The sequence below is a fragment of the Bidens hawaiensis genome, unplaced genomic scaffold (genome assembly GCF_021521415.1).
Source record: "Bidens hawaiensis isolate Kalapana, Puna unplaced genomic scaffold, B.hawaiensis_p1.1 tig00011963_1, whole genome shotgun sequence".
Taxonomy (NCBI): Eukaryota; Viridiplantae; Streptophyta; class Magnoliopsida; order Asterales; family Asteraceae; genus Bidens; species Bidens hawaiensis.
Window position 1 is genome coordinate 172,239 of NW_027491961.1, and position 24,071 is coordinate 196,309.

Consider the following 24,071-nt stretch of genomic DNA (forward strand, 5'->3'; position numbering starts at 1 on the left):
ATTGCATATAAAATTATGATAAAATTGATTAAATATCATATATTATGTTATTTATAAAATTTGTAATTAGAAATATAAATGCAGGTGCTTATAAATCTATACAATTAAAATAGTTACATAAAACAAGTCAAAGCCTGAGCATTAAAAAGAGTTCTAAACAAGCAAAGCTAAGCTCTCCTAAGTTAAGCAAGCCAAACTCGAGCTTAGATAAGTTCGCTTGCTCACACCCCGTTTTGAATATTAAACCTCCCGTTTTTATGTTCACCGCATGAGCCAAAATAGAATTGCCTTATTCGCTTGATGTGTTTAAAATTGCAAAGACAACAAACTCAAATTAAGCATCACAAATGTCAATTTCCAGCAACTCACATCATTGAACAGAACAAAAGCAACGCAGTCACGCGGAAGCAAACAAACAGTGAATTACACCTAGGAAGCGATTCGATTTGGTACCAAAATAAGGGTTTATCGTTTTCCTAAGAAACATTGATCAAAATAGATGCATGGCTGCCTGCTTCAACAAATCATTTAGGCTAGATACATGGTGACCAGTTAGATCATTTGATCTGGTCAATGATGTCAGATATGACTTCATCCATGTCCAATGCCTTCATAGGTGCAAATGGTCGTTTCATATCCTGCATATAACAAAATAATATCAGGATTCCGGTTGACCTGCTAGCATGCATTGTCCATTTTCTACAATTTTCAGTAAACTAATAATGCGCTTGTTACGAGTGCAAATAAACATATTATGATAGTAACAGTCGTAATTTAAATACAGAAATTTAAGAGATCGTGTGCCCCTTAGCTGAATTTTTTATTCAATACGTTTAATGAAATCAACCCATTCATAAATAAACAGGTCAAACGCTTATTAAAAATGGATCAATTCCTACAAGTGAAGAATAATACGTAATAGCAAGAAAAATGCAAATAAACAAAGATCAGTGATGAGATTACCAGAAGACTGATAAACGTCTTGCCGCCTTCTTCTCGCACTTCAAAGCATCCCCTTCTTGGCTGCAATGAAAAGAATCTAATTATATAAAACGTCACAAGCGTAATTGGAATAATTTCAGGGAAAAACAAAATGGATTTAACAAAAACAATACCTTTTCTGGGTTGACAAGCACATTAATGCCAGATATAGCATTCTCCAAACCAAGCTTAACCTTAACAGCCCTTACTTTAAACTGGCTGCACTGTTTGCTGTCATACGAAAGAAGTTGATCAACTTTTACTCGAGTTTTATAAAGAGTAATAACTGAACTAGATGTTTGTAATCATGCTACTTAAAGCCTTTCGTTTATTTCTAACAAAAAAACAATGATTTTCTTCCTTGAATATGCTTGTAAAGTGTTCATATGAACTCGTTTTAAGTTAGTATAAGTTTTATAAGCGTCACTTGTTTGACCAGCTGTTTAATTTGAGTTGACCAAACGAATCCAAATGCAGATTTCTTTTACACAAGTCAACTTATTTACCCAAATTACCCCCTTTACTCAAATTTCTTTTACCCAAATTAACCCGTTTACCAAAATTTCTTTGACCCAAATCAACCCATTTACGCAAAATTCTTTGACCCAAATTAACCCCTTTACTCAAATTTCTTTGACCCAATTTAACCCATTTACCCAAATATATTTGACCCAAATCAACCCATTTAACAAATTTCTTTGACCCAAATTAACACATTTAACAAATTTCTTTGACCCAAATTAACACATTGACCCAAATCTTTGACCTAAATCAACCCATTTACCCAAATTTCTGAATATCTTGTTTCAAGTAGTCTAGCCCCATTTTACTTGTTGAACCTCAACATTTCATGTTTCAAATACTCCAACCTCATTCTACTTACTTTGTACAAACTAAAAATCCAAGTTTCAATCTTTTTTCCTTAAACCACAAAATCTTGCACATTTCATTTTCCTTTCTTCATCAAAACATCTATTTAACTTTCTAAACTCAAAATATATAAACATCAAACCCAAAAGAGGGTTACATAATAAACATACCAGTGTTCAATCACAACAGTCTTTGATCCATTTTCAACCTTCGGCGGCGCGGCTTCAGCTGCTTTTGGCTCCGGCTTCTTCTTGGGACTGACTTTAGCCTTCTTGGTCTTCGGCTTCGGTTCAGGCTCAACCACCACCACCGGAGGCTTCTGAGTGGCTAGGCGCAGCGACCTGCGGGTGACTCTGGTTGTGTTGTTATCATCGGACGGTTTTTCGGCGGTTTTTCGCTTGGTCGGCGCCATTGATGCTGAAAACCTAAGCTTTTGTTTTTTTGGAAATAATAATAAAAATGTATCATTATTATTATTATTATTATTATTATTATTATTATTATTATTATTCAAATAGTGGCGTTTGGGATAAGTAGCTAGCTAGCCACTACTTTGTCTTGTTTTGTTTTCCCGCTCGTTTTCTTTATTATTTTGTATTTGGTTTTTAGTTGTGTATGACTGTGTACTGGATGTGACAAAAGGACGATTAATAAATAAAAAAAGAGTACCTCAAGCGAGTTGCAAGAGGACCGAAGGTACAAATATTTCAAGAAAACAGATTACCAAAGCAAACTAGCAAACATTAATGAAATTAAATTTACATCATATCTTCCAATCTAAATTTTCTCCTTTACTTTTGTTTTTAGTAGGCCTCAAGTCATTCACCAACTTTGAGATCAATCACTTGTTTTTTAAGATTTTCTTGTTTCTTGTTTTCCAAGTTAGCCAAAGAGACACCGTCAATATTGCTTGTACATCCTTTCCTGTAATCGTACAAACGATAACACGAAATAAAAGAAATAAATGCAGAGAAGAGAGAAATTTTATTGCTCTTGAATCAAGAGTTACCTCCAAATGAAAGCAAACAAACTGTATATATATAACTACATATGCGCCGCATATGTTGAACATATGCGCCACATATGTTGAGTAACAACACATGCGCCCCCCCCCCCCCCCCCCCCTCAAGTTGGAGGTTGAGAAAACCCCAAGTTGTGCAAAAGCTCATGAAAATGAGGCCTTGGAAAGCTCTTTATAAACAAATCTGCAAGTTGATCAGCAGTCTTCGTATGTATTAGATTAATGATTCCTATAATTTTTCACGAACAAAATGACAATCAATCTCTATATGCTTTGTTCGCTCATGAAAGACCGGATTCTTGGCAATGTAGATTGCAGCTTGACAATCACACTTGAGGGTAACTGGAGTAATGTTAGGAACATTAAATTCAGTAAGAAGTATAGTTAACCATGCAAGCTCAGCTGTAACACGACGAAGTGATCAATACTCAGCTTCAACAGAACTCAAGGAAATAGTGGGTTATTTCTTAGATTTCCAAGAAATAGGAGAACCACCAAGAGAAACATAAAACCCACCGACCGATATTCGTGTATTAGGACATGTTGCCCAATCCGAATCACAGAAAGCCTGTAATTCAAAAGATGGATTATTGTTGAAAAATAAGCCTTGAGATAAAGTACCCTTCACATAAGAAAGAGTATGAAAAGCCGCATTCCAATGAGGAAGCCTTGGATCTTGCATGAACTGGCTTAAGAATTGGACAGCAAAAGCAATATTGTGCCTTGTGTGAGTAAGATAATTGAGTTTCCCAACAAATTTCCTGTATTGTAAAGGGTCATCAATAGGAAGACCCTCATGAACCTTGAGCTGTAAATGATGAGGTAATGGAGAATCGCTAACAGAAAGATTGGAAGTATCAAATTCTAAAAGCATGTCCCTAGCAAATTTGTGTTGGGACATGATGACACCATTCGTAGTATAAAGAACCTTCATTCCTAAGAAATAGTTAAGACGCCCAAGATCTTTAATCTTGAAAGAAGAATCAAGAAAAGATTTAAGAATATTAATCTCCTCCAGATTGTTCCCAGTAATCAATATGACATCAACATATACAGCGACATAAACCACCAAAGATCCCATAGATTTTGAAAACAAAGAGTGATCATTCTGGAAACTCATATACCCTCGTGTTTTTAGAGCAGTGGACAATTTTCCATACCATTGTCGAGATGCATGTTTTAAGCCGTATAAAGACTTTTGAAGCTTAAGCACCTGACTATTAAGAAGCTCCATGCCGGGTGGTGAATGCATGTAAATTTCCTCATCTAAATCCCCATGAAGAAAAGCATTATTAACATCAAGTCGAAAAGGGGGCCAACCTCTTTTGGTAGCAGCAGCAACAAGACTACAAATGGTGACCATTTTGACAACAGGGGGAAAAGTCTCATTATAATCAATCCCTTCCTTTTGAGTATTTCCTCTGACCACCAATCTTGCTTTACAACATTCAACAGTGCTAGCAGCTCGGTGTTTTACTTTAAACACCCATTTACTCTTAATAGCCTTCTTTCCATGAGGAAAATCAACAACAGCCCGAGTATTAGTGTTTTCAAGAGCTTGAAACTCTGCGTTCATAGCATCTTGCCATTCAGGAATAGTAGCAGCTTCTTTATATGATTTAGGCTCATGTAAACAAGAAATTGCTGTGGTGAGAGATTGCTGCTGGAAGGAATAAGATGAGAATAAGAACAAGACATGGAAGAAGAACAAGAATTAGTGACAGTATGAAAGCAATGATGGGACGAATCAGAATGATTACAGACATAATCATTCAAATAAGAAGGAGGAACTGAAGTCCTAGATGACTTTCTAACAGGTGGATCATTAGAAAGAGAAACATGAATATCAAAAGAAGCAGAAGAACTAGGAAAGGAACCGGGAATCGAATTAGAAGCGGAAGCAGAGGAGGGATCATCAAATAATTGATTGATGATATCAATGGATGGAAAAATAAAACTTTCGTTGGAGTTTGTGATTGAAGGGAATAAAGCTTCAAAGAAAACGACATCTTTTGATATGATGATCTTATTTGTGTCAAGATTATATAAACGATAAGTCTTTTTACCAAGAGGATATCCCAGAAAAATACAAGGAACAGCCCGTGGTTTGAATTTGTCTCTTCCATGACTCAAAGTAGAAGCGTAAGCAAGGCAACCAAAAGACTTCATGTGAACATAGGAAAGGAAGTTTTCCTGTTAAAACCTCATATGGGGTTTTATTGTGAAGAATTTCAGTGGGGAATCGATTGACTAAATGTGTAGCTGTTAAAACATAGTCACCCCAAAACTGAACAGGAAGTTTAGATTGAAACATTAAGGCTCTCGATGTTTCAAGCAAATGTTTATGCTTTCGTTCAACAACACCATTTTGTTGAGGAACAGTAACACAAGTTGTCTGATGAATAATGCCTTTACTTAATAAGTAAGCACGCTGAACTAGTCCAGTCCCTAGTTCAAAAGCATTATCAGATCGAATGCATTTGATAGTGGTGCCAAATTGATTGCTAACCATTTAAAGGAAAGATTGAAGAATAGGAAAAACATTGCTTTTAGTGGAAAACAAATGTGTCCAAGTGGTTCTATTATAATCATCCACAATGGTTAAAAAATATCTGAAGCCATTATATGTAGCTGTATGATAAGGCCCCCAAACAACAATATGAATTAGTTCAAAAATTTTGCTAGTAGATGTAGAGCTAATAGGAAAAGGCAATTTATGTTGTCTTGCCTTAGGACAAATATCACAATGCTCAATAGACTTGAAAGTTGAATTAGAAATGAAAGATAATTGTTTTAATTTGTAAACTTGCAAATGTCATAGACGATTATGCTAAGTTTCATCGGTTATAGCAGAGTTACAAGATTTATTGGAAAGAAAAGAATTATTAACAAAAGTCTTGGTGGCTTCAAGAAGATAAAGACCATTGAGCATTTCACCAAGAATCAGATGGCTCTTCAGAAAAGGGGCCCGTAAAACACAATTGTGTTTAGAGAAAAGAACAGTACCATCAGTATCAGAACATAATCTTCAAATAGAAAGAATATTATTTTTAAAATGTGGTACCAAAAGAACTTTTGACAAAGAAAGTTTATCTGTTAAAGGAACAATCCCATACTGATGAACAGTGACACTGGTGCCATTAGGAAGAGTAATGAAAATTGGATTTTGTAGAAAGGAAATGCTTGAAAACAAATTTTGATCATGACACATATGATCATTTGTACCAGTGTCAATGATCCATTTCGAAGAAGATTTAAAGAATTACAAGACATGATACCTCGGAAAGAGTCATGATTGATGGTTGTAGCGTTGTTAGCAGCAAAAGTATTAGAAGTTCCAGGTTGGAGTTTGTTTTGCTGCAACAAAATCATCAAGTCATGATACTGTTGTTGAGTGATTCCTTGCTGATCAGAATGATTTTGATCATATTGTCCTTGTTCTTCAGCAAGATTAGCAAATTTCTTTCCTTTGGAAAATTTATAGTCTTTCAGAAAACCAATCAACTTGTAACACTTGTTTACTGAATGCCCATTCCTCTTACAATGAGTACACACCAAAGTTCTTCTATTTTCTCCAGTTCCACCACTAACCGGCCCTCCAGTATTAACATGTATAAAAGCAGAAAATGTGGTGAAATCAGTGGTGGTGGTGTGAATTTCTCTTTGTTTTTCATCTTGAATCAATATCCCATATGCACGATCGATAGAAAGGAAAGGCTGCATCATCAGAATATAACTTCTGATCATATCATAGCTTGGATTCAGGCCAACAAGAAACTGAATTAGCCTTTGATCCTCGTCATGTTTGGCAAAGGCATGAGCAGCCCCACACGTGCAAGAAGGAATGGAATTAACAACATTCAATTCGTCCCAATTTGATTTCATTTTTGAGAAACAAGTAGCAATGTCACTACTTCCTTGGGAGATTTAGCAAAGATTCTTTTGAAGTTGATAAACTCTAGCACCGTTAGCTTGGCCATATCTAGAGTTGAGCTCATTCCATAAACTTTGAGCTGTTTCAGCATACAGAACACTATCACGAATGTCGTGATTAAGAGTGTTGAGAATCCAAGAAATAACCATATCATTGCATCGCTGCCAATTTGCAAGATATAGTTGAGTAGTAGGCATGATGACGGTGTTATTAATGAAGCCTATTTTGTTCCTTGCCGAAAGAGCAATAGTCATTGCTCGTTTCCAGGCTCCAAAACCATTGCCGTCAAAGAATTTTGAGACTAGAATCATGCCTGGGTGATCGGATGGATGAAGGTAAAGAGGATTAGATGAATCAATTGTGAGGTTTTGAACAAAGGAAGTTAGAGACTTCCATTTAGGATAACATGAACAAAGAATGAAATGAAAAGAACTTATGCGCTAAAAGACAAAAGCCAGAAGACTTATGCGCCACATATGTTATGCGGCACATATGTTGGATATGAAGACATATGCGCTAAAAGATATGCGCTAGGAGGAAGACTTATACGACGCATATGTATAAAACATATGAGCTGGAAAGAAAGTTTAGACTCGGATTGAATTTTGGCATTATGAATTGAAGTTTTGTGGATGAAACATAATAGGGTTAGACACAAATATATGAGGAAAGATTAAAGAAAAAATGAAGGAATTTGGACGGTGAAAACACCGAGAACATGACAAAAGAAATGAAAATGAGGAGTTTATGGAAGAAACGATACGAAAACCAGCTAAAAAGAAGAAACAACCTGAATATATTGATCAAAGGATCAAGAATTCAAATAAAACATCTGGTAAAGAAAATTAAACCGAAGAAAAGGATTAAAATCTGGTTTAAAACAAAGAGTAGGCCTTAATAACCATGCTCTGATACCATGTAATCGTACAAACGATAACACGAAATAATAGAAAGAAATGCAAAGAAAAGAGAAATTTTATTGCTTTGGAATCAAAAGTTACCTCCAAATGAAAGCAAACAAACTATATATATACAACTACATATGAGACGCATATGTTGAACATATGCTCCACATATATTGAGTAACAACATATGCGCTCACATTTCCTCTCTCCTTTGACACCTTAAATTGTGCAGGAAGCTTAAGGACGGGTTGGACCGAGAGTTCTTTGTTTACACATTCAAGAATGATTGACCTAATTACCCTCGAGTAGCTGTGATGTAACAGTAAAGGATGTTTGAAAATCTGATGTTGAATCATTAAGAGGCCCGACTGATTAAGAGGTAGTCTCCTAATCATTTAGGATGTCTCTGAAACTTAAACATTAATAGGTTCCATGAACCATTTAGAGTTGTGTTTTTAGTGAACCGTGCTCTTTTGACCAATACAGAGATAACCTCTTAATGGAGTCATTAAGAGGCTACCAAACAACCCTTAAGTGGGTTGATGTTTCTTGTTGTTTAACACGAAGTCCACAACACAAGGCATATATAGTTAACCCTCTTTATGCAAATGCAACATTCGTGGTGATCTGATCCAGCAACACTTTCCAAATGAAACAATTAGCTTTTATCGATATCCAAGTATTCCAACCATTAAAGTACCGATCATGTCCCCCTCGTTGAGCATGCTGGAAATATTTGCGTGACTTTTGACCATTTAACATTTATGAGGACTAAATGTGTGTAGCCCTATAATTATGGTATCTAATTTGATGGGAGTTAACACCACAAGGGGGGTCAATGTGTAAATATGGTGGTTAAAAGGTTATGGAGTTGTTGCCCTAATTCATTCATTATGAACTATTGTTTTCTTTACAAAGAAAATCTCTAACACCATAACTCTGTCTATCATAATCAAAGACAATTAGACTCTTAATCAAGATCACCATCATCCTATCATCTTCATAAAACACGCAAAGGAATGAATCTTCTCCATCATGTAAGTTTTACAACCCATTATTTGTGGTAGATAAATTTGGGACTTGAATGATTGATATCATATGTTGAAATTGATTTAACATGTGGTATCAGAGTCATGGTTAAAGTATTCAATTCAATTGTTTAAAGTAAGAATTTGGCCGAAAATAAAAAAGGAAAAATTTCCAAAATAAGCATTCATAAAAATAAATTTCAAGTTTTAGGTACTATTTGCAAAAAATTCCATAAATAGGTATTATAGATTAGTCGTGACGAGTATAATATGATAGCACACGAATAGTTTATAGAACCAATTAAAACTTGCTACGTGACCATAAACTAACCGTAACGAGCACGTTCACTAATTATTTACTCGCTATGAATAAAGAAGTTGCATGCCTCGTAATGAACGCCCGCCAATAATTCTTATGTTCTTTAGTAAATAAGTTACTAATTTAATTTTATGAAGTTTTTTGCACTATTTTATTTGTACATATAATATATACCATCTATTAGACTAAATAATTAAAAAATGATGCAACTTTCAAAAAAATTGAACACAACCACTAACCGTAAGTATAGAATTCAATCACAAATTCTCGTCTGCATATGAACTTTAACACTAACATGTAAACAACACTATTGTTATAATTGTATTAACACAAGTTTTTTTAAATTAAATTGGCATGATAATAATATATTGAAACACTTAGAGATTATTTAGCATCTTGTTTATATATATAATATGACATAAAAATAAGGGATCACGAAAAATAGTGGACATACCATAATAATTTTTATAAACTATAACATAAAAATAAGGGATCACAAAAAATAGGGGACATGATATAATAATTTTTATAAAAGATGATATAAAAATAAGGAATCACAAAAAATATGTTACGTGACATAATAATTTTTATAAAAGATGACATAAAATAAGGAATCATATAAAATTAAGACATGACATAATAATTTTTTCTTAAAATAACATAAATATAAGGGCTTAATTAATATTTTTAAAATATATCGGATTAACGCTAAAACGAGTCGCCACGAGTAGATTGTAAGTTAAACTAGTCGCGACGAGTTAACTACTAATAAATTATCCATATCGTGAATGTAAACTGGAAGAACTAGTCGTTGACCAAGATCTACTCGTAACGACTAATTGAGCTTACAAACTAACCTTTCCAGTTAGTCTTTTGTAAAACTAACATGTTCGATGCATTTGGTAAACAAACACCTCGTAGTGATTAGTTTGGTAAACTGCTCGTGTCTCGAAAAGTTTTAAGATCTAATCGTCGCGACTAAAGGACTTATAGATTACTCATAGGCGTACGAGGAATGCGACTTCTTTATTCATGGCGAGTAAATGATTAGTGAGCGTGCTCGTTACGGTTAGTTTATGGTCACGTGGTAAGTTATAATTGGCTTTACAAACTACTCGTATGTTATCATAATATACTCGTCATGAGTAGTTTAAAATACATATTTGTGAAATTTCTTACAAATGGTATCTAAAACTTAAAATTTGTTTTAATAAATGCTTATTTTGGGAATTTTCCAAAAAAAATAAAATCAGATAGAATTGAAGTTTACGACACATGGTTTATGGAATTTAGCAATTGAATTCTGTCCAAAAGGCAATTATTTAAATTGAAGTCAATTTTATGTTTTTCAATCAAATTACATAATGGGTGCGAATTGTATTAGTAGTCACAATCAAATTTTTTTTTTGTTTTCGTATTAGTGATTAACAATATTTATATTGGCATTTTAAATTAATTTGTCATATGTTATAAATTCCAATTAGTGAAACAACAAAAGGAATCATTGAAATCAAACTGTGATGAGTCAATTTTGTTTAATAAGTATTTAACGATTTATTTTACAATAAATATGTTTTAGAAATTAATGACAACAAATTTCAATGCAAATCGGTCATGTGTATAGTTAATAGAATCATTAAATAATTACTTGAATCTTACTAAATTATTACTAAATTATTAAAGCAACACAAGTTGTTCATATGACATTATTTTAGGTTATTCATCTAAATGTCACAGAGATGCCATGTCAAAGCCAATGTTGTAAAAATAGGTTTACAAGGTCGAGTACTCCTCGAGTACTCGCTACAAGGTACGTCGCCGAGGGAAGTTTCTTTAACTCCGCCTAGTTACTAAGAATCGATCAAAGATGGTCAACCTCGGCCAGAATCATATTTAGTCGGTGGATTTGAGCCAATTTTGGACTTAAAAAACAAAACATAATTCTTATTTATATAATATTAAAGAATAAATATCATTTTTTAATTAATGATTAGTAATTCTTAGAATAATTTATTATATATTTCTTCTATTTATATTGATATTTACATATTTTGTTATAAATATTTCTTCTATTTATATTAATTTTTATAAAAGATGACATAAAATAAGGAATCATATAAAATTAAGACATGACATAATAATTTTTTCTTAAAATAATATAAATATAAGGGCTTAATTAATATTTTTAAAATATATCGGATTAACGCTAAAACGAGTCGCCACGAGTAGATTGTAAGTTAAACTAGTCGCGACGAGTTAACTACTAATAAATTATCCATATCGGGAATGTAAACTGGAAGAACTAGTCGTTGACCAAGATCTACTCGTAACGACTAATTGAGCTTACAAACTAACCTTTCCAGTTAGTCTTTTGTAAAACTAACATGTTCGATGCATTTGGTAAACAAACACCTCGTAGTGATTAGTTTGGTAAACTGCTCGTGTCTCGAAAAGTTTTAAGATCTAATCGTCGCGACTAAAGGACTTATAGATTACTCATAGGCGTACGAGGAATGCGACTTCTTTATTCATGGCGAGTAAATGATTAGTGAGCGTGCTCGTTACGGTTAGTTTATGGTCACGTGGTAAGTTATAATTGGCTTTACAAACTACTCGTATGTTATCATAATATACTCGTCATGAGTAGTTTAAAATACATATTTGTGAAATTTCTTACAAATGGTATCTAAAACTTAAAATTTGTTTTAATAAATGCTTATTTTGGGAATTTTCCAAAAAAAATAAAATCAGATAGAATTGAAGTTTACGACACATGGTTTATGGAATTTAGCAATTGAATTCTGTCCAAAAGGCAATTATTTAAATTGAAGTCAATTTTATGTTTTTCAATCAAATTACATAATGGGTGCGAATTGTATTAGTAGTTACAATCAAATTTTTTTTTTGTTTTCGTATTAGTGATTAACAATATTTATATTGGCATTTTAAATTAATTTGTCATATGTTATAAATTCCAATTAGTGAAACAACAAAAGGAATCATTGAAATCAAACTGTGATGAGTCAATTTTGTTTAATAAGTATTTAACGATTTATTTTACAATAAATATGTTTTAGAAATTAATGACAACAAATTTCAATGCAAATCGGTCATGTGTATAGTTAATAGAATCATTAAATAATTACTTGAATCTTACTAAATTATTACTAAATTATTAAAGCAACACAAGTTGTTCATATGACATTATTTTAGGTTATTCATCTAAATGTCACAGAGATGCCATGTCAAAGCCAATGTTGTAAAAATAGGTTTACAAGGTCGAGTACTCCTCGAGTACTCGCTACAAGGTACGTCGCCGAGGGAAGTTTCTTTAACTCCGCCTAGTTACTAAGAATCGATCAAAGATGGTCAACCTCGGCCAGAATCATATTTAGTCGGTGGATTTGAGCCAATTTTGGACTTAAAAAACAAAACATAATTCTTATTTATATAATATTAAAGAATAAATATCATTTTTTAATTAATGATTAGTAATTCTTAGAATAATTTATTATATATTTCTTCTATTTATATTGATATTTACATATTTTGTTATAAATATTTCTTCTATTTATATTAATTTTTATAAAAGATGACATAAAATAAGGAATCATATAAAATTAAGACATGACATAATAATTTTTTCTTAAAATAATATAAATATAAGGGCTTAATTAATATTTTTAAAATATATCGGATTAACGCTAAAACGAGTCGCCACGAGTAGATTGTAAGTTAAACTAGTCGCGACGAGTTAACTACTAATAAATTATCCATATCGGGAATGTAAACTGGAAGAACTAGTCGTTGACCAAGATCTACTCGTAACGACTAATTGAGCTTACAAACTAACCTTTCCAGTTAGTCTTTTGTAAAACTAACATGTTCGATGCATTTGGTAAACAAACACCTCGTAGTGATTAGTTTGGTAAACTGCTCGTGTCTCGAAAAGTTTTAAGATCTAATCGTCGCGACTAAAGGACTTATAGATTACTCATAGGCGTACGAGGAATGCGACTTCTTTATTCATGGCGAGTAAATGATTAGTGAGCGTGCTCGTTACGGTTAGTTTATGGTCACGTGGTAAGTTATAATTGGCTTTACAAACTACTCGTATGTTATCATAATATACTCGTCATGAGTAGTTTAAAATACATATTTGTGAAATTTCTTACAAATGGTATCTAAAACTTAAAATTTGTTTTAATAAATGCTTATTTTGGGAATTTTCCAAAAAAAATAAAATCAGATAGAATTGAAGTTTACGACACATGGTTTATGGAATTTAGCAATTGAATTCTGTCCAAAAGGCAATTATTTAAATTGAAGTCAATTTTATGTTTTTCAATCAAATTACATAATGGGTGCGAATTGTATTAGCAGTCACAATCAAATTTTTTTTTTGTTTTCGTATTAGTGATTAACAATATTTATATTGGCATTTTAAATTAATTTGTCATATGTTATAAATTCCAATTAGTGAAACAACAAAAGGAATCATTGAAATCAAACTGTGATGAGTCAATTTTGTTTAATAAGTATTTAACGATTTATTTTACAATAAATATGTTTTAGAAATTAATGACAACAAATTTCAATGCAAATCGGTCATGTGTATAGTTAATAGAATCATTAAATAATTACTTGAATCTTACTAAATTATTACTAAATTATTAAAGCAACACAAGTTGTTCATATGACATTATTTTAGGTTATTCATCTAAATGTCACAGAGATGCCATGTCAAAGCCAATGTTGTAAAAATAGGTTTACAAGGTCGAGTACTCCTCGAGTACTCGCTACAAGGTACGTCGCCGAGGGAAGTTTCTTTAACTCCGCCTAGTTACTAAGAATCGATCAAAGATGGTCAACCTCGGCCAGAATCATATTTAGTCGGTGGATTTGAGCCAATTTTGGACTTAAAAAACAAAACATAATTCTTATTTATATAATATTAAAGAATAAATATCATTTTTTAATTAATGATTAGTAATTCTTAGAATAATTTATTATATATTTCTTCTATTTATATTGATATTTACATATTTTGTTATAAATATTTCTTCTATTTATATTAATTTTTATAAAAGATGACATAAAATAAGGAATCATATAAAATTAAGACATGACATAATAATTTTTTCTTAAAATAACATAAATATAAGGGCTTAATTAATATTTTTAAAATATATCGGATTAACGCTAAAACGAGTCGCCACGAGTAGATTGTAAGTTAAACTAGTCGCGACGAGTTAACTACTAATAAATTATCCATATCGGGAATGTAAACTGGAAGAACTAGTCGTTGACCAAGATCTACTCGTAACGACTAATTGAGCTTACAAACTAACCTTTCCAGTTAGTCTTTTGTAAAACTAACATGTTCGATGCATTTGGTAAACAAACACCTCGTAGTGATTAGTTTGGTAAACTGCTCGTGTCTCGAAAAGTTTTAAGATCTAATCGTCGCGACTAAAGGACTTATAGATTACTCATAGGCGTACGAGGAATGCAACTTCTTTATTCATGGCGAGTAAATGATTAGTGAGCGTGCTCGTTACGGTTAGTTTATGGTCACGTGGTAAGTTATAATTGGCTTTACAAACTACTCGTATGTTATCATAATATACTCGTCATGAGTAGTTTAAAATACATATTTGTGAAATTTCTTACAAATGGTATCTAAAACTTAAAATTTGTTTTAATAAATGCTTATTTTGGGAATTTTCCAAAAAAAATAAAATCAGATAGAATTGAAGTTTACGACACATGGTTTATGGAATTTAGCAATTGAATTCTGTCCAAAAGGCAATTATTTAAATTGAAGTCAATTTTATGTTTTTCAATCAAATTACATAATGGGTGCGAATTGTATTAGTAGTCACAATCAAATTTTTTTTTTGTTTTCGTATTAGTGATTAACAATATTTATATTGGCATTTTAAATTAATTTGTCATATGTTATAAATTCCAATTAGTGAAACAACAAAAGGAATCATTGAAATCAAACTGTGATGAGTCAATTTTGTTTAATAAGTATTTAATGATTTATTTTACAATAAATATGTTTTAGAAATTAATGACAACAAATTTCAATGCAAATCGGTCATGTGTATAGTTAATAGAATCATTAAATAATTACTTGAATCTTACTAAATTATTAAAGCAACACAAGTTGTTCATATGACATTATTTTAGGTTATTCATCTAAATGTCACAGAGATACCATGTCAAAGCCAATGTTGTAAAAATAGGTTTACAAGGTCGAGTACTCCCCGAGTACTCGCTACAAGGTACGTCGCCGAGGGAAGTTTCTTTAACTCCGCCTAGTTACTAAGAATCGATCAAAGATGGTCAACCTCGGCCAGAATCATATTTAGTCGGTGGATTTGAGCCAATTTTGGACTTAAAAAACAAAACATAATTCTTATTTATATAATATTAAAGAATAAATATCATTTTTTAATTAATGATTAGTAATTCTTAGAATAATTTATTATATATTTCTTCTATTTATATTGATATTTACATATTTTGTTATAAATATTAGTAAAATAATGATATTTGACATATATATAATATCTAAAAATTAATTTTGTTTATATTTACCATGTTCGAGTACTCTCCGAATACTCCCCGAGTACTCCGAGTACACCCAACTCCCCAGTCAACCATATAGGGTCCGCCTAGCGACTTTTGCAACCTTGGTCACAGCTTTCCTATCTTACTAATTGCCAACTCACTTCCTTCCTATTATTTAAACCCTCATATTAGAAAACCTTAATTCACATTATTCTTTTCCTCTCCCTCTTGCCATCTAACTTAATCAGATATTTTTTTACATGTTTAATTCTTTAAGCCTATTAACCCTAATTGTTATTTGCCTCCATCCCAAAATCCTCTGCTAATCCATAGCTACATCTCAATATCTTATTGTAGAATCCATCGCTCCATCGACATGCCAAGTTAAGGTGTTTTTAGCCTTTAGGTTTCAAATTCTTATGTGTTCAACATTCCATTTAATTCTTTGCATACTTCAGGTAATCTGTTAATTTAGGTTTTTATCTAATTTCATGATTTCAATCGTTTCCTTTGCATCAAGGTTGCAATTTCTCCATATCATTCATCAATAACTATGTTAATCGAAGATTTTACCCGTTTCAGATATGCAATAGTTCCATTTGCTTCAAAATTCCAATTCCTCTATCTCATTATTTTAATTTAGGGTTTTTATATTTAATATATTTACTGGTAAATAAGGATTGCATATAATAATTCTTTTTATCTATATGTTGTATTTAGGTGTTAATGCTACTCTTTATAATAATCGTTTTGTGTATATTATATTAAATTAGTAGTTTTGTTATTTTTAGGTAGTTAGTTTTTCGTCAATAATGACGCAGCTTAAATAATTTAGGCATTAATAAATATCATTCATTTCATTCATAACTTTTGACTGGGATGTTTATTTCAATAGTTTAATTTGATTTTTAATTGTGTTATATTTTGAAATCCCAGTAAATATGCAATATTAATATTCCATATAAATATGAATATGTGAAAATATCGTATGTTTGAAATAATGATTATGAAGATATGAAGATTTCAAATTACGTTTGAAAATATCATATGTTTGAGATAATGATTATGAAAATATGAAGATCTCAAATTATGTTTGAAAATATCATATGTTTGAAAATTATCAGTTACATACAATAAAAATTATGATTTTTTTTTCAAATTAACTCCTAAAATAGCAACAATTTGCCATCTTAATTTTCGTAACTTAAGAATTCTATTATTCATATAATTATTATGAAATTAACAATCTTTCTATTTTTACACATGTTTTACAAAAAAAATAAAAAATAAAAAGAAACTATTATTACTATATAAGATAGATGCCAAGAATTATATCTTTGCATTGCGCTCATCATAAACTATTGTTTATGATGTTAAAACACCATGATTTCAAGTATTTGATATTCCCTACACCAATATATATGACGTTTTGAAGGATATGATAACATAAATGAAAATTAAATGAAGCAAACTTTTATGAACATAATCCAGTAAGGGCAACTTTATGGATGTTTTTTTGTATATTCAAAATTCCGTTACTTTTCTTAGCCATGTTTTTTAATTATGTTATATATTAAGTATGATCATGAAAAGCGTAAGAATATGAACGTTTCTACAATAATAATTTATTATTATAAAATGTGTTGAATAACCTAATTATTTTTATTTATTAATTTTGTTTTGAATATTGTTATATTCTGTAAATTTTTTTAGTCAATGTTTCCCAATATACTAAAGATTAATAAATGGTTGGACGGGTGGTCTACACCAAGTTGGACGGGTGGTCTACACCAAACCAACCGTTTATTGTTTCTAGGCCTCATGGATGGTTTATAATCACTGTTAAGATTCTAACAACACCATTTTAGCAAGGTTTGACCTCTGTATCTAAGATCGTGGTTTAAACGTATAAAAACGAACTCTAAACGAGCTAAAATCATAAAAAAAACTACCTTACGCAACAACCTAATTGTGTTAACTTAATATTGATTAAAAATATTTATCGTGTTATGGCTTCTATCTCTAGAGTTTTACTTCATATATAGTAAAACCTTTATAAATTAATAATGTTAGAACCGATATATTTTATCAATTTAGTGAGAGATAATTATATCGATAATTAATAATTTATTAATTTAAAGATGTTTTATGTATGACCTTTAAATTTTCAAATGCAATGTACATTCACAAGTTAACTGAATCTGTCAAGTTCATTGTTTTTGAATAAGTAAAAAGTTAGTTCATGGTACCAAAAAATAAATTACAAAAACAAATTTCAAGACACATTTCTTCTTCATGTATATTAAACATGGTTAGAAATTGATCACTATAAAATGTTCATTGAAAAATTTATAATATCACATTAACTATAGTTCCTAAACTAAAAGGTGTTCAAAAATCAACCATGACCAATCATAACGAATACTGTTATGCGAGTATAAGAGAGATCACCAAGGATGCACTCAACAGTCAACAAGATTTGGAATCTTGTAGTAATTACTAATTTATAATTTCGTTGCGACCAATATATACACACTGAGATTTCAAAAAAGTTATTATTTTATTATTTTATCGATCGGGGTCCAATTTTACACTAGTCCCAAGTTGAGACTCGACAAGTGTAACATTCGTTACTTTTCAAACCCGAAAATCCGACCCATTTTAAATTTTCGGTTTTGTTTATTATATATATATATATATATATATATATATATATATATATATATAGGGGTGGGATCTAGAGAGAACTAGAGAATTAATAAAAACTATTTTTAACTTTTTTTAAAAAAATAATTTACGATTTTTTTTCTTTCTTCCTTCTAATAAGATGATATTGTTTCTAAAAAAAAAGAAAGAAAAAACCGGCGATGTAGTATATATGTGCACTAATGTGTATTGCATATATACGATAGTGTTTTATTGCATATAATACAACACAATTGCATTATACATTATACAACATAATTGCATTATACAATACACATTATTGAATATATGCAAATACAAACACTAATAATTGTACTCGAAACAAACTATCGCATATACGTAATACAACACTAATGCACATATGCACTATATTGTTTTTTTGATACTTTTGTATATAATATAACACTATTGCACTAATACAATACAAAAAATTGCATATATGCTATTCAACATAATTGTACATATCAAAATACATACTAGTGCACATATGCAATAAAAGTCGATGTATTGCATATGTGCACTACAACGAGTTTTTTTTTTCGAGTAAATGGTAACATAATATAAGAATAATGACAAAAACGGAAATTTAAAAATATATTCTTTAATTAAATTAATATTTCTTTATTAGTTCTCTAGTTCTCTCTTTAAGAAGGAGTTCTCTCTTGATCCTCTCCCTATATATATATATATATAGAAAAGGATTCAAATAAGAATAAAGAGTTTCTTAGGAATGGTAAGAACCAATAATTTTTTGACATGTGGCATTATAAATTATAGTTAAAAAACAATTTTAGGAAACTATGTTGGTTATAAAGGTGAAAGAGTAATCCCAGGAAACTATGTCGGTTTTTGGTAATTTTAAATCTCAACCCTTGGATCCCCTAATCTAATGGCCCATAATTATTCTTATTATTCCTAGGAAACATTGTCTTTTTACAATAACCTATCCCTATATATATATACCACAAGTTTCGTTACGTGTATTTCATGCATCATTTTTATATATGTATTTTGTATTCGCATTCGTTAAATCACATGGCTATCGCTTGCTCGTTTTCTATACGTTTTGACAATTAACGAGACTCCGGGATTTTAGAGTGTTTATTAGAATTAAACAAATTACAAAAGCAAGTATATATAAAATTATCCAAGTATTTAAGCATTTGTTCCACCCTTTATCACGTTTCAATGGTCGGAATCCGTTTCGTAAATTTCATTTTAATTTTCTAGTCTTGAAGCATTTCAAAGTATAAGGTTTATTATGTAAATATAATTCAAACTCTAATTTAAAGAAATCTGAAACTGCAAGGGCTAATATTGTAAAATTTATTTATAATATATTAATATTAAAATATCCCCAAATCCCTCCCTGCCATACCGTTTTTCCAGCCACATATTCCGGCGACCCGGCGAGATTCCGGCGATGTTTTTAACCCCGTTAAACATGCTTTTTAATTCAATTAAAACCCGTAACGTCCATAGACCTTAACAATCAACCTTAACCATCGTATAAAACCTATAATCTCGATTAATTAGCGAGTAATTTGGTTCCGTAAACTTCGAAACCGTCGGCCATGAACTAAAAAGCATTAACAACGAATTAATCAATATTCGTTACAATTAGTAGTATAAATAGGATGATCTCGTTCGTCTAAAGGTGCTTCAACCATCTTTTCCATTCAAAACACTCTCTAAATCACAAAATCAAACGTCCAAGTTTATTACTCCGGCCGCCGTGGTTACCATGAAACAAGGACATTTCGAGGTAATTGTTAAATGAATTTTGGTTGTTTTTAGTCGATTAACAAAATCCCTAACTTAATTTTAACATACAAGGACCGGACTTGGAGAATTGATTTTAGGGTTTTTCAAATGAAGAAGATGAAGTTGAAAGTTATCTTATAAATAAATCTGTTTCCATATCTAAACTAAATTGCAAGGTCGATCAGCCGGTTAGGCACTTTGGTATGAACGGAAGGACCCGGGTCAGGCTTTTTTTGGTTATGTTTTTGAAAACCATTCTTTCTTTTTTGTAATTGCATAAACTAAATTAAATTTGTAAAACTTATTAAAAATAATAATAAATCAAATATAATTATTTTTCTAACTTAAATAATTTTTATTTTAATTTATCATTTTCAACTAAAACCCATCTTTCACACTCGTTAAAAGACTAACTTACGTTTCCGTTACTTTAATTTATTAGCTCATTAACTTAATCCGTTAGAACTATTCGCTAACTTAAACCCGCTATTATAATATTATATTATTTTTGCATTCGTTAATCTTTATAATACACTAACATATATGTTTTCAAGATAGATTTGATCACTGAAAATTCGTATTTCATAAATATTAAAAGCCTCTCACTAATAATAATTAAATTGTATTAAAATAATTAAAACCGTTAAAATGAGTTTATAATTTTTTAGCTTCTAATTCGTTCACTTTAATCAAATTACTTTTCGATATAAAGCCCGTGCCTAGTAATTATCATAACTTTTATATTAATCTTGTGTTATAATATTAAATACTAATTAAAATTTCATTAAATCTAAATATATTATTATAATATGAAGGCCCTAAAATGCTAATAAAATATATTAACTAATGCTTTATTCCGTTAACCAAATTATTTAACTCTTATTATCCCGTTTAACTAGTCTTTACATTCTCGTATTTATTTTATTTATAGTTCGAGATGTTCGGTTGCTTCGGTTTCGTTGTTGTGCTTTCGATTTATATTTCAAGTTATCTTCGATTTCGAGGGGAGTTTCTCACACCCCTTTTTAACGCTTTTACTTTTTTGGGGTAGCATATATTTCCTATTAAACGCAAATCGATTTTATACTCAGCTATTAAACTGCAATTCATATCGTGGACTTATGTGTTATATGTGTTTACTTGATTATGTGCTCAGCAAGTGGTTGTCTCAATAAGTATGATCATACGCCCCCCTTTGCACTCAGGATCATTTTGTTATGAGTGGAAAAGGGACCCCCGATCCGAGTGCGTTGGCTGTGGTTAACTGAAAAGGACATTGCATGCGAAGTAGTTTAATTATCACAAGTTTCATGGAATTGCAAGGAACTCACCAACTATTAAGTTAATTGACCGTATTATATATATACATACATATATATATATATATATATATATATATATATATATATATATATGTTACAGGTACAAATATTAGAGGATGATACTTGGAGAAGACACTAGAGTTAGGTTACTTAAACAAACGAACAAAGTGATTATTGTATTTATATTTTTCTTGTATTCCTTATTGCAAACTTGTGTACTTGACTCGTAAATTAATTAATGATAATATTATCACTTAATAGTGTTACATGTGTTTTAAACAATCTGTACGTCACACTCAGGCGTTTCTGCTTTCGCCGGGGTGTTACAACAAGTTATTAATTTTATCGAGGTAATTAATTTATCGAGCATTAATTTATACAAGTTTTACTATATTATTATTTTCATTATTATATACTCAAACTTATTGCAAGATTACTCCCAAGTCTACAATAATGTTTTAGTGTTACATATCTCATATTTGAAAGATTAAGAATACATTAAGACTTATCGTTTTGTCTATAAATTGCATGTGTCCACAAGCCTCAAGCCATGCATACCATATTACAAACAATGGCAATCGTATCTTCAGTTTTAACTCTACTCCTTGTATTGCTCTCCACCCAATCTTCTGCAACTTTTAGTTCCATTACAGATCGTTTCATTCAATGTCTAAACAACTTTTCGGACCCGTCTTTCCCAATCACCGGACTAATCTATACTCCCAGAAAGTCATCATTTCCCTCAGTCTTACAAACTTACATCAGAAACCTTCGATTCAACGAATCTACAACACCAAAACCCATTTTAATCATCACTGCGGAACATGTTTCCCACATTCAAGCAGCTATCATGTGCGGCAAAGAAAGGCGGCTGCTAATGAAAACAAGAAGCGGCGGCCATGATTTTGAAGGACGTTCCTATGCTACAAACATGAACGAACCTTTTTTCATTGTCGACATGTTCAATTTTCGGTCGATAGATGTGGACATCGAACAAGAAACCGCATGGGTCCAAGCTGGTGCGACTCTTGGTGAAGTCTACTATCGAATCGCCGAGAAAAGTAACATTCATGGTTTTCCCGCGGGGATTTGTCCTACGGTTGGTGTTGGTGGACATATTAGTGGTGGTGGGTATGGTACCATGATGAGAAAATATGGTCTGTCTGTTGATAATGTTTTTGATGCTCAAATAATTGATGCGAATGGCAAGCTTTTGAATCGAAAGAGTACGGGTGAAAATTTGTTTTGGGCTATCACCGGGGGTGGTGGTGCAAGTTTTGGGGTGGTTCTAGCCTACAAGCTCAAACTGGTTCATGTACCGGAAGTCGTGACAGTCTTTAGGATTGAAAGAACTTCGGAACAAAACCTTAGCACCATCGCCCAACAATGGGCACAAGTTGCTGATAAGCTAGATAACAATATTTACCTTCGAATGGCTTTGGATGCCACAAACAATACGAACAGTGAAAAGATAGTTTGGGGTACGTTTCTAGCGTTGTACCTAGGAAACTCGGTGAATCTTGTTACAATTCTGAATAAAGATTTCCCCGAAATAGGGTTACAAAAATCGGATTGTATTGAAATGAGTTGGATCAAGTCTGTGCTTTACTACACTGGTTTCCCCATCGATACTTTGGCCACCGAGCTTCTAAGCCGCACACCTCAAATACTCAATACTTTCAAGTGCAAATCTGATTACCTGAAAGCCCCTATTTCTAAAAATGGTTTTGAGTTAATATTCGAAAGGATTAAAGAACTTGAAACCATGATGGTTGAATTCAACCCATGTGGTGGAAGAATGAGCGAAATATCCGAATTAATTTGCAAAGCCTTTCCCACATCGATTGGGCAACATAGCAAAGATTCAGTACATACTAATCTGGGAAGAACTCGGAAATGAAGTGGAAAAACAATTCTTGAATTATTCAAGGATTATGTATGATTATATGACTCCATTTGTGTCTAAGAACCCAAGAGAAGCATTTTTGAACTATAGGGATTTGGATATTGGTGTCAATAGCCATGGTAGGAATGCTTCTGCTGAAGGTTTGGTTTATGGGCGTAAATACTTCAAAGAGACAAATTACAAGAGGCTAACAAGAGTGAAGGCCAGAGTTGATCCTCTCAATTTCTTTAGGAACGAGCAATGCATTCCAACTTCTTAAGCATGACCTTTTGTCCTTTCAAGGTCTCAAAGTTAAAATTAAGATAATATGATATACAATCAAATTATGTGATTAAATATTAGTTTTCACTTCTGATAGATATATATAACATGGATTTTGATTATTTCAAGTACCATCTTGAACATTTGAATAAGGAATAAGTTTATTTACTTGGTTTGCTGGTTACGGTAATACTTTATAATTACTTGTAATAATTGTATTAATAATATATTTAATTCATGTTATATTAATTACCAGGTACAATGTTTTTTCTCAATAGTACAAATTTATCTGCTACTGTTTATACGTAGTGTAGCCCCCCCTCACATTTTCGTTCAAGCTTCACCATATATTGTGTAACATCCCAATTTTTTTGGTTTGTCAATATAGAAGCTTATGTGAGAATTTTATAGACTTGAAGCTTATTTATAAAGTTATGTGTAAGTATAGAGTATTTATGTATAAGTTGAAGTT

The 24,071-nt window shown here is 31.4% G+C and overlaps 1 protein-coding gene and 1 pseudogene across 1 annotated transcript; one reads left to right on the forward strand and one right to left on the reverse strand.

The window, feature by feature from the left end:
- Positions 1-264: 264 nt before the first annotated feature.
- Positions 265-2,272, reverse strand: LOC143539631 (uncharacterized). Its single transcript, XM_077032896.1, has 4 exons — positions 2,022-2,272; positions 1,116-1,212; positions 964-1,023; positions 265-638 (listed from the first exon to the last, which is right to left on the reverse strand). The coding sequence occupies exons 1-4, from the start codon at positions 2,261-2,263 to the stop codon at positions 558-560; spliced, it is 480 nt and encodes a 159-aa protein (XP_076889011.1). The 5' UTR covers positions 2,264-2,272; the 3' UTR covers positions 265-557.
- Positions 2,273-22,003: 19,731 nt separating this feature from the next.
- On the forward strand, positions 22,004-23,597 carry LOC143539660 (berberine bridge enzyme-like 8 pseudogene; annotated as a pseudogene).
- The last annotated feature ends 474 nt before the right edge of the window (positions 23,598-24,071 follow it).